Source organism: Mus caroli, chromosome 17 (genome assembly GCF_900094665.2).
Source record: "Mus caroli chromosome 17, CAROLI_EIJ_v1.1, whole genome shotgun sequence".
Taxonomy (NCBI): domain Eukaryota; kingdom Metazoa; phylum Chordata; class Mammalia; order Rodentia; family Muridae; genus Mus; species Mus caroli.
The window spans coordinates 74,303,224-74,315,015 of record NC_034586.1 but is presented as its reverse complement, the minus strand read 5'-3'; the positions used below and the strand labels follow the sequence as shown (position 1 = coordinate 74,315,015).

General features: G+C 46.3%; 1 protein-coding gene across 1 annotated transcript in view; it reads right to left on the bottom strand.

The window, feature by feature from the left end:
- The window catches only part of Vit (vitrin), a 184,072-nt gene that overhangs the window by 58,066 nt on the left and 114,214 nt on the right, over window positions 1-11,792 (bottom strand). The window contains exons 4-5 of the mRNA XM_021185807.1: window positions 8,850-8,927; window positions 1,427-1,612 (exon numbers count right to left, since the gene is read on the bottom strand). Coding sequence (XP_021041466.1) covers window positions 1,427-1,612; window positions 8,850-8,927 — 264 coding nt within the window. The remainder of the gene's footprint in view (window positions 1-1,426; window positions 1,613-8,849; window positions 8,928-11,792) is intronic.

The following is an 11,792-nucleotide window of genomic DNA, read 5'->3' as shown; positions in this document are numbered from 1 at the left end:
GAGGGACAACCTACCGATTCAGATACTAGAATGTGTTTGAAAGAGTGGAGGACTCGAAAGCCAAGCACTTGGGATGGAATAGAGAAAAAGCTCTGGTTTTAGGGACTCCTGTGAGCCCTGGTTACCCAGCACCCCAGAATACTTCTCTTTTCTTGCCAGGTATCAATAACTTGTGTTACTATTAGTGTAATAGAAATAACAANAATAGGATGGAGTGGGGAGCATGTCTGAAGTATTTCAAAACTTCACAAAATTATTTTTATGAGTCTCTGATTTGGGACCTTTAAGCCACAACTTTCAGGAATCATTGGCAAGACTATGATAAAGCGTGTGTGCTATACCTGGCCTAGGGACTGCACATGTGGTGTGCATCCCGACAGTGACTATTAATTACTAAATTAAATCATTAAATTAAATCAGGGATGCCCAGCAGCCTCCAATCTTGCCACTTCGTCCTGGTCAACGTGTGGTCCTCCGCGGCTCCGGCTGTACTGATGTGTTTGCTGATGGCGGGAATTCCAGGCTTTGGAGTTTGGATTCCTGCTCTGCTTGCTTGCCCATGTNNCCTTNGCCTCTCTTTCCCTTATCCCCCTTCATCCTCAGGTCAGTCACCGTAACAATGGATTTGTTTCCAGTCATATAGATCGGCTCCACGGAGTTGTTGGGACCCAGTAAGCTAATATGTGTGAGTTACTCAGAAAAAAAAAAATGCCCAGTGTGTTGAAAGTGGGACTTCTCCTGTGGAAAAACCAAAGGACGGGTAGACAGATGCCGAGGCTCTGCCAGGGAAGGGAAGGGTCAGACTGCATAGCAGTGATGACTGAAAACTGGGTCAGGCTGAAAAAAGTCAGTCCTGGGAACTTCCTCCCAGAAGGAAAAACGTGTTAGCAGACAAGAACGACTCAGAGAAACCTGAGATAATGGCGAGCCCATTGCACAACATCCCATCCCTCTCCCCTTCCCTACCAGGAAACTATTTGAACTGACACAGGTGCCGTTTATCTCTGGGTAGTGAAGACAGAAGCCTGTGCATGTGACAAGCAGATACGAGCACGATCTGACCTCCTAAAGGGAGTCTTTAGGCTTTATTCTTAACATCTAAAGACTTCTGGATATGGGCTATTTATTACTTAAGGAAACAAAGTCCAGAGCACGACAATGGTCAGAGCGAAGCCTACTGTCTTTCACGCGAGCTTCCGGAGGGAGGAAAGATAATCTTTGTACTAACAGGCATGCTACCCTACCTTCTNGAGTACGACAATGGTAATTGTGTTTTGAACCTGGAAGACAGAACCTGCTGCCTCTTACCCTGGTGAAGGTCTCAAACACTCCTGAGTCACGAGTCAAAAGGGTAAGAGCTGGATACTACACAGGTTACACCATTCTGCTCGTGTGGTACACAGCGATACACGGCCCATCTACTCACCCATCTCCTGACTCCTGTGGCCCACAGGTTGGGGTCTGGGGCTGCTGGTGACAGATGCTGCAAATGGCTTTGAGGTGGGTCTGTGGGTGGCCTCAGCTACAGGGGTAGCTTGAGCCTGTGTCAGGGTGACAGGCTGTATGGTTGTCCCTGGAATAGATGGCTTCTCGTAGGCTTTTGTGGTCTCACCTGTGAGAAAGCAGAGTTGTATTGGTGTCCACAAAACAAGTCACTGACCACCACTGCCTTTTAGCAGAGACTGGTGCTATTGCTGTAGAGTGCAGAATCTGTATAGACAGCCTGTACAGTTTCAGAGCGATAAGCCAATCAACAAAGATTAAACAACACATTTAGGTTGCAGTTCGAAATCATAGCAACATAAAAAAGGCGGGACCCTGATTAGTGGCCAGGCCCCACGAGCAGTGGTTTGTTTTGATTTCTAACATNTATTTCCCTTTCTTCCCTTCCTATAGCCTTGCTATCTCAGTTGCAATTGGCCTATGGATGCACGGTCCTTCCAGCACCTCTACCATGGCTCACCCTCACAGAATGCATGCTGGTTTAAGTTGGTTCCTGAGCAGTCAAGCTGACTTCTGGCNTCAGNTGNCTTGNCAATAATTGGGATGATGGGACTAACTCAATGGCAAGGACCATCGAGGCTCTCCTAAATTACGAAGGTTTAGCTTGTGTCCNGCCNTTATCCTTTTATAGCCTCTCCTGTGTGTATACTGACTTTGGGACATTTCACTTCCTGTCACTCACTCTCACCATCTCCCTGCCCTGGAGCCCTTTCCCCCAACAAGTCCCCTCCCACTTTGATATCCTATAGTTGTGCCATTGAGTTTGGTTTTTGACTTCTTGCATGAGTACGAGTGGGAGGCTATTTTAAGATTTATTTTAATTCTTAATTATGTATATGTGTGGGCTTATGCATTTGAGTGCAGTGTCGGGGAAGGCCGCAAGAGGGAGGCAGATCCCACCCTTTAGAGCTGGAGCTACGAGTGTTTGTGAGTTGCCCGACACGGGTACTGAGAATCTAACCCAGGTCCTCTGAAAGAGCAGCAAGTTCTTTTAACCACTGAGCCATCTCTGAGCCTGAGTGGGAAGTCATTTTCCAGAGGGTGGGGGGCTGATCCAAGGCTCTAGTTGCAAAGCAAGTCTCAATTTGCGGGTGCTCCAGTTGCTCAGCGTCTCCCTGAGGTTTAGACAAGAGGGGTTACCTCCTGAGTGCTGGAGACTATATTGGAGACCTTGGACCAGGGCCATAAAGAGACATAACGGTCCCCCCCTCATGATCAGCCCTCTTAGCTCTGGGTCTATTGCCAGTGGCTATTGGGCATCAAGTAGAACACATCACTTTCTGTAACTGGGAATCTGGTGTCCTGGTGTTGTNGTAATACACTGCCCTAAACTTGGAGGCTTAAAGCTACAGGGTTCCATTTTTTTTTATGCTTCTGGGCCCAGGATTTCAAAATGAGGACTACAGGGCCAAACTTAAAGCATCAGTAGCTCCGAGCTTCCTCAAGGAAGCCCAAGGGTAGACTGTGTTCCTGCATCAGCCGAGTTCATCTGNTTTAGTTTGTGNTTGCTTTTGAGGTTAGCATCCTCAATCCTTCGCAGTCTGTGAAGGAATTTCTCTCTACTTTCCCTTTATGGAGATGTATGTGATTATTTTAGGGCCTACGCAGATAATCCAGGAAAATATCCAGTGTCAAGACCCTTAATCGTACTAGCACTACGCTCCTCTCCATATAAGGGCACGCTCAGGTCCCCTCCCAGTGGTAGGGATTTCAGTATCTTTTGGAGGGGACTTTCTCAGCTCACAATTGCATCCCGGCTCTGGTTGTTGGTCACTGTGTTTGGGATTGATGCATTTTAGACACTTGGAAAAGCAGGCTAAGGGGATAACATCTGAGGGCAAANGATGCCTCTTTTTCCATCCTATAGGCTCCTTGATGTCATGTGACACTATACTTGGCGCTGCATCCTAAAAGAGTGTCAGTCAGAGCTATAGCCCTGCAGACAGCATTTGACGGGGAGTTCAGACCCGCTGCTCAGCATTGCCACCCGCTCCCTTCCACATCCGACACCTTTGCTTTCTAGAGGCGAAACCATGGCACTAATTTGGGAGAGCAGGCCAGATGAAAAACAAACAAACAAATAAACAAAAACAAACAACAACAAAAACCAAACCAAACCCAGGATCAGGGTTCAATTCAGCCATTCTGTCTGAATTCTTGTGGATAGGAAGCAGATTTCTCATTTTCATTTACCCTGTTGCTTGCCAACAGTTAGCCATCTTTAAATCAGCCAGAAGACTGGGCCAGACAATTATTACAGAGCCATGGAGGGCTTCTGGGCTTCAGTTCGCATCTGCACCATCCTGGGGCAGAGCCCAGACTGCCTTGTGTATGACATTCCTTTTACTTTGAATGATAGCCATTCGTAATAAGTCCTGCAGAAGTGTTTAATTTCTCAGGAGGGATCCTCTGCCCCATGCTGATGTGAGAAGCCCTTAGCTCCTCTTGAGGGAGATGCAGGCCCGAGTTTGGGCTGCTTCACATCGGGAGGTGGTACCAAGAAGAACTGCTTGTAGATTTCAATGACCAGGATCAGGATCCACATGTTCATATAAACTATCGGGCAAGTATAGCCTTACTTTCAAATCATTAATTCATCCACAATTCAACAAAGTAAAGCTTTTACTAGAACATCTTCCTATCATAAACTTACTATAGTTCAAAAATCACAATTATCTTTTTCTTACTCCATTGGCCAGATCCGACTAGGCTCTTGACTACCCCAGTCATCTCAGTTTGTGAATATTCATTTTCAAGAGAGCCAGAGATTAACTCTCACGAGGGGAACCAATGACCCTGGACACAGCTGCTTTCAGATGCTTGGTCAATTTACTCAAGAGTCGTGCGTCTCTGTCTAGGTTTTTGTTCATTCTCTGTCGTTCATTTGAAACATCTTTATTGTGGGGGAAGAGGATGCTACTGTCCCTAACCTAATACTCCAGGTTTCTTACAGAATGTCACACTTTTGGTTCACTATGAGCAATCTGACATAATACCCTGGCGAATGGTTTCTGCCGGCGGTGTCAGATAGATGGATTTTTTTTCTCCTTTCAGAAGCTTTCCCCCAAAACTCTCATTGCATGATTCATCTGGGCATAGCCAAGAACAGCTTCCCCGGCAGCTACCTCTCCATAGCAGCAGATGGAGCCCCAGGCCTCCTACACCTGACAGCTCCATGGAGTTCAGCTCAGGGGGTTACTAATGCAGCCACCAGGAATTGCTTCCTGAGAAGCTTGTCTCAGATGGGCCCGTTTTTGATCTCAGAACTGCAGCCCAAGCCAGACTGAGCTCCTAGCTCTCCCGACCCTTGTCAGTCTTGCTTCTAAAGCTAACCGAACCTGTCTTCTATGAACGGAGACCGTCATGCCTACTTGGTGGGGCTGCTGCCATGATTTGGATGAAGTGGACAAGTCCCCCACTCTGTGCATTGCGCATGTAGGGATCCAGTAAATGGTCGGAGTTGACATTTGACATGATGCTATGTATGCATGCTATGTATGCCTTCCCCCTCTGCAGGGAACAGCAGTGTGCCTTGTAGCTGTGACAAGGACAGAGCCAAGATGCCCATAGGTCTGAGTGTTGGTTCTTCTCACCAATAACTCATTCTGAGCCTTAGGGCTGTACCCTAGGGCAGGAGGTCTAAGATTCACTGCCTATCTACTGTATTCTGCCACTTTGGAGGATTTTTACATCAACATTCCTGGTGAAGATTGTCACAGTCCTTCCTGGAAGTGGACACAAATATTCCCATGTTAAGCTAAGGGACAGGCTTTTCAAGAGGTCAGGCAGTATCCTCAGTTACAAGGATGAACAGAAGTAGAGATGAGGTTTGAACTCAAGGGCGGTTGACTGCAAACCCACCCTCTTTTTGTCCACAAGAAGGGAAGAAAGTGAAAGGTGGGCCTTGGTCACATAAAAATTCCTGTATATATCTCAAGATCTCTGGCGATCTCACCAAAGCTTACTGTCAGAGGTGGTGACAGTACACACTGTGTGTGTGTGTGTGTGTGTGTGTGTGTGTGTGTGTTGTGCTGGATATGGGTAGTAAGGGCAGGAGATGCCTGGGAGGTAAAACTTACTGTAGCAAGAACCAGCCTTACTTCCTGCAGGGTAGGGCTTAGCAAACTGCCCAGGGGAGGCAGGAGGGCACTTTCCTGGCACTCCCTCTGTAGCAGATTTCCTCAGCCTTCTTTGATGCCAGGAATGTGCCTCCCCAGTTTTTTTTTTCAGGCATTTATGCAAATCAACACTTACCTGTGTTTATTCTGCTCAGAGCAAAAGGAGGCAGTAGCCAAGTAGCAGCTGCCTGCTTAATAGATGCTAACAGCCTGGGAGAGACAACCTTCACATTTCAGGTAATATCTGTCCCCAGTGTGAGCCCTGCTAGGCAAATCAGATATCTACCAGGGTTCAAGTGAGATAATTTGCCACTGAAGACCTTGGCTATGCTTTTGGGGGTCATCCTAACCTGATTTAACAGTTAACTCATTCTTTGGGAGCCTAGGAAGCAGTCTGCAGCGTGCTGAGACCTGAGCTATAGTTGGCCTAATCTACTTCTTTTCTCTTTTGCTTATTAAAGGATTTATTTCTTTTACTTAGCAACGAGGCCATTCTTTCATAGCTCTCATATATAAATTAGTAAGAACTTGCCCCGTGTGGACACGTCCTTTAAAGACAGAATGAGACCCCACACATCCCTTTGATATTGGCATGCACATTATTTAGCTTGGGTCTGGCCCACAGAAGGGCCTCAGTACATGTGAGCGGATGGATGGATGGATGGAGAAGAAATGTGCAAGGACAAGTGTGAATGTTCTAGAAATAAGGAACAGACAATAACACCTGGTGATATGTCCCAGGAGGTTGAGGAGGTATGGTAATGGGGACAGGTGACAACAGCAATGGCTGTGTTTTAACACTGGGACTTTTGCATACTTTATAGACTTCAGTTGAAGTGGGAGGGGCACAAATACCCCATGACTCACCACGCTACTTCAAAGATACTACATAGGCATATAGACAAGGGTTTGGTGTGTGGAGGCAATTCAGCTCTGCCAAGGCTGGTGTAGATAAGGGGAACTTTGGACCTGCCTCTACTACCTGGGGCTTCAAAATCCGAAGCAGCATCTCTTACCTGCCTTGGTTCCCTGCTCTCTTCTCACAACAGTTACCTGGTTTAGGATGCTGCAATCCATCAGTCTCTAAGGAACTACTTACAGCCAATCGCACCCTTGGGCAAATTGCTAAACTCTTCTTTATCTGAAACCTGGAAGATACTGCCTCAGGCTCTTGCAGTTCAGAGATCTGGCACAGAGAGGAGTCAGAGCTGTGGTCACCGGATGTTGTGTGACACCCCCCCCCCCCCCGCTTTTGTGCATCTTCACCTTTCAGGTTTGGATTGAGGGCTGAAGCCAGAGGACCTGAAAACTACTTTGCAACCAGGGAATTTGTCTCTGAGCTTTCCATGCTGGTGACCATTCCAGGTTAATCTGCAAGGTGACCACACCCAAGTCTCCCCAGGCAGTGAGCTGGAAGAAAAGGACCAAGAAAAAAAACATAGGGAGAGGCCAGGAGCCATGCTTGTGTGTGGCTGCTTAGGTGATAGTGTGTGTCCTTTTTTTCCTCCTGTCTCCCCAAGNCTCAAGAACTGGTAAAGATGGCTGACCCATTTCCTGCCAGTCTTTCTGAGGTAGAATAGTCACAGNCACATCCTAGNCCTGCTGGAGAGGATTTTGCAGAGGCACTAGGGTAGCATTCTGGAAAGCTAGAGGCACTTTCCCCTCAGAATAAAAAGGGAGAGAGGGTCTTGCTTGACACATGTATCAGAGGCTTACTTGGCTCTGGCAACTCTTTACATTTGAGACCTCTGAAGTCATCAGTGCCATTAACACACCCCAGGGCCAAAGACCCTCAACAGCTACAGGCAGAGTGAGAAAGAGGGTAACCTCACCTCAAAGCAACTCAGGACTGCCTCAGGGCAGTCCAGAGAGAAAGAAGCCCAGGGTTCNGAGGGCAGAGACTGCTGATTCCTGGGATGGTCTGCCAGGAATGGCAGAAAGGGATGGGGACAGGATGATAGTAGACGCGATAAGACAGAAAGCAGTTATCTACGCAATTCACCGATTCAGAAATCACCATAGGGGCAGAGGAGGTAAACTTGGACGAAGTAGAAATTATCAGGAGGCTTTGCCATTCCTTCTTTGTGTCCTCACCAAAAGAAGACAGGGCTGATCTCAGATCTGATTCTTAAGGTGAGGAACAGGGCAGCCATGTGCTTGCACCTCAATAAATATGTCACGATCCCATCTGTGATCAAAGTGTCACTGAAGGTGAAGCGGTGACAAGCTGTCAACCCCCAGTATGCTTGTAAAGGCTCGTCGGGTATAGCATAGTCACTTAGAGAGTGGTGTTTGGAGCCACACTGTTTGTGTCTGACTCTCGGCTTCACTACTTCCTTGCTGTTTGTCAGCAAACATTTACACAACTTCTCTAAGCTGTGTTTTCTGCAAAACTGTGCCTTAGGGCTAAGAACAGGGGCATCTTGGTAGTAATTTGGTAGTAATTTGGGCTGACTAAAAAAAAAAAAAAAAAACTACTTATCTTGTCACAGTGGCTCACACACAGCAAATATCTAAGAAACGCCAGCTCTTGAAATTCCAGAGCTATGTCCAGCCTACATCCATGAGCAGAATAATGAACCAAGCCCACTCACCGCCATGTTTCTGGAATGCCAAGCTCTGTGAGAGAGCAACTGTGTGAGAAATCAAAGCACCTCTTAAGAGAACACCAGGGAGGGCACTGTTCTGGATTTANNATGGAAACTTGGGAAGAGGAATTTCTTAGGCCTCCNGAGGAGGCTGCCTTGACTAAGCCCCAGAGATGTGTGTTTTGCACGGATTCAGATTCATTGCTTTGATTGCTTGCTGTTAGTGGATAAGGCTCACCATCCTGGATAAGGCTCACCATCCCCGTTCCTTCCTGCCCTCCCTTTGCTTTATGGCCAAGTAGAGGCAGCCTTTTCCCTTTTAGTTGCCGGGAAACGCTTCTAGGCATAAGGTCTGATCACGGTCTAAAGTAACAATACCATAAAATTCAAGGCCACAGTCATACTGAATGGAAATGACACAAATACAGACAATATCGAATCGTGAGAAGAACAACAGGAAAACGTCCCACTCCCAAGCCACGCTGTCTGATCACATTGATTGTGGTGCCAGGTTCCTGGCATTGATTAAAGCATCATGAAGGTCAGCGGAGCTTGACCGGGTAAGATGTTAATTTCCATATCATCTTCTAGAATGCAACATTGCGTGCTCATCTTGGATGAAATAACACATGGCACTTGCCTGCTTTAGCAGCTGCAGTTTTGGATGATGAATATGTAAGAGTCGATGGGTAGGTTACACCCTTTTGGGGCTTACTTTCTGCAAAAGAAAAAAAGAAAGAAAGAAAGAAAGAAAGAAAGAAAGAAAGAAAGAAAGAAAGAAAGAAAGAAAAATTTATTTCTGGGGTGGGTTTTCAAATCTCTCAGTTACGATAAGTTGGATCATCTTTAATTTATCCCTCTTGAGTTCCCTAACATCTGTCGCCCTTGCACTGGGTTGTCGATTANGATAAGAAAGTCAAGTGGCATTTTGTTTTCCNGCGGAACACTTGTTTTTATTAATAATAGAATGGAAGTAATACAATCCCCATGACTCAGAGTTGCCTAACATTCACAGTTTCTTGTTTTGCTCCTGAAGATGCATGCGGCAGGTAAGCTGAGTGGTTTTCCACTTACAGGGCGCTGAGTGCTCAATTACAGTGGTAGATGGATGGGAAACACTGTACTCTGCCCCCTTTAGGTCTTGGGCTGTCTGTCTGTGGGTGCAGAGCTACCTCCCACTTCCTCGAACCCTGTGGGACCTGTTAGAAATCCGGAGTTTCACGAACGCTTGAAAGTAGTTGTANGTANGTCCTCCTTGAAAATAACCATTGGTGGTCACTTGGGGAGAGACATTGGATGCAAGGCAAGGACACAATAGAAGACCAGAACTGGATCGTTATTCGTCTTGGGATGACTGAATTTGCCCTGGAAGGCTATTTCCTGTGAAGCCATCTAATTTCCAAGAGATGCTAGACTCTGGATTTTGTTCTACAAAATTGAAAGTGCCAATGGAATGCAGGTAGTCTCTTCCGTGCCCTGGGAAATCTTCATTAGTCTGTGCATAGCTGCGATGATCCCAGGGCCATAAGCAGTGAATGCCTCATGTCGTTATGAGGAAATATCTTTTAAAGATTTCCTCTGTTTTCTCTCTCTCTCTCGCTCTGAGTGTGTAGAGGCCAGAAGAAGGGTTTGGATCTCCTGGAGCTAAAGTCACAGGCATTAATAAGCCCCTTAACGGGGTGCTAGGAACCCAAACACCAGNCCTTTGCAAGAGCATCAAGTGCTCTTAACAGCTGGATGCATCTCTCCAGCCCCATGAGGAATAGCTCAGTGCTTAGCCCCTTGCTACATTCCCTATGCTCTAGCTGTGGGGTGGTGGAAGCATGGCTTGCTATCATTTATATAAAAGCATCAATCTCTCGACACAANGAAGTCCTTGGAGAGAATGATAAAGGGTGGTGTCGTGTGGAGGATGGAGTGGAGTGAGGAGGGCAGAGGACCATCCAGGAATGTGCCAATCATTCTACGGCACAAGGATTGCGAGCTCTCAGGGAGCCCCCGAGACTAAGAAAATCTGGGTTTCTATTTCTGTTTTTCTATTTCTATTTTTCTTCTTCATTTTGTATCGTGATGGTCCTAGGAAGCAAACCTATGGCTTTGTGCATGCTAGCTGAGTGTTCTACCACTGAGCTACATCCTGGCCCTTATTTTTACGTTTAATTAGCTGCTATAATCTTCAAGACTCTTTTTTTTTTTTTATTTATTGAGAAAAATACAAATAATGACATGGCCTCTAAAAAGTTACAGAGATGTAATGAAAAATGAAATTAAAACATATTCTGAGCTTCATATGCCCACAAAGATGCAAAGCTTTATTCAGACATTATTGGTAAGTTCCACTCAAAGGCAAAAATGAGGCAAGCCCTCTGACTTACAGGTGCCTCTTACATCACTGCATTAAAATCATCTGGGGAGCAGAACAGGTCATTTCCAAGTCTTTTGCCATGTCAGGGCCTGCTCTGAGCAGACCAAGGTTGAGGCTGTTTGGACCCCATGAGGGGCCTCCTGGCTGTGGGCCACACTGAGTTCACAGAGAGGGAGGCAGAGCATGCACAAAACATCCATTGTTTTTATATTCTTATGCCTAAAATTAGGTAGTCCTTTGTGGTTTTGTTCAGAAGGCAAATGAGCATCTACTCAGCTGTCTGAAATGTGAATCAAGGACAGCAGCGAGTTGTATGGGGACCTGCCGTGACCTCTCACAAGCCAAGACTGTCCCAGGATGGTGCAGCCCAGAACCACACACCTCACCTCTCCCTGACAGCTGCAAGATCCCCAAGGTAGATTAATTAAAGAAGCATAATGACCTGTAAAAATTAGAAATAAAACCCCAGAGAAAGGTCACACTGTCACCTGAGCCTTCTGAAGAGGGCTCTGACTCAACCCAGTTAGGCTTGTTGGATGTGAACTTCTGACTCACAGGGTGTCCTTGGCTACAACCTTATGAGACCGTGCCCACCTACCTCCAGTTGAAAGAGGCCTCCCACAAGTGCTTATTATCTTTGTCCACAATCATTTTCTGTTAAATGTCACAAGGCAGAATGAGGGTCAGAGGAAGTTGAGAATTAGAGAGAATCAGCCTATTAGGCTGCTTTTATTGCAAAAACAAAGAGCAAATGGCAACATCAAAAGTCCCCAACACTTCTTGTCCCTCATTTCTAGTCTTCCTTTAAAGTCCTGGTGCAATGCCTGGATCGCAGGCTGAGTTATAAGTTTGAAAACTCTCACACTCCTAAGTGAAGATGGTCGTTCTCACTACTCAACAAGATGCTGCNGTTGTCCTTTGGTTTCTGCCCAGGAAAATTCTTTGTCACGAAGCTTTGCTACCACTTACTCTGTGGTTGATGCCCTTCCNTGATCCCATAAAGAAACCAACCTCTTTTGTGTAATGTAAGGGGCTCAGAGATCGCCACACTTGAGATGAATCCGAGAACCTCTATTTTTACTCNGATGGGTGGAGGAAATATGGGTTTGGAGCCCGAGATGTTTAATGGAGGTCAGAAAACCTGCCAGTCTAGAAGATCCAGGGTATATCAAGACCTTTCTCTTTACACGGGGTAGGGGTTGGAGGATTTCTTCTTAG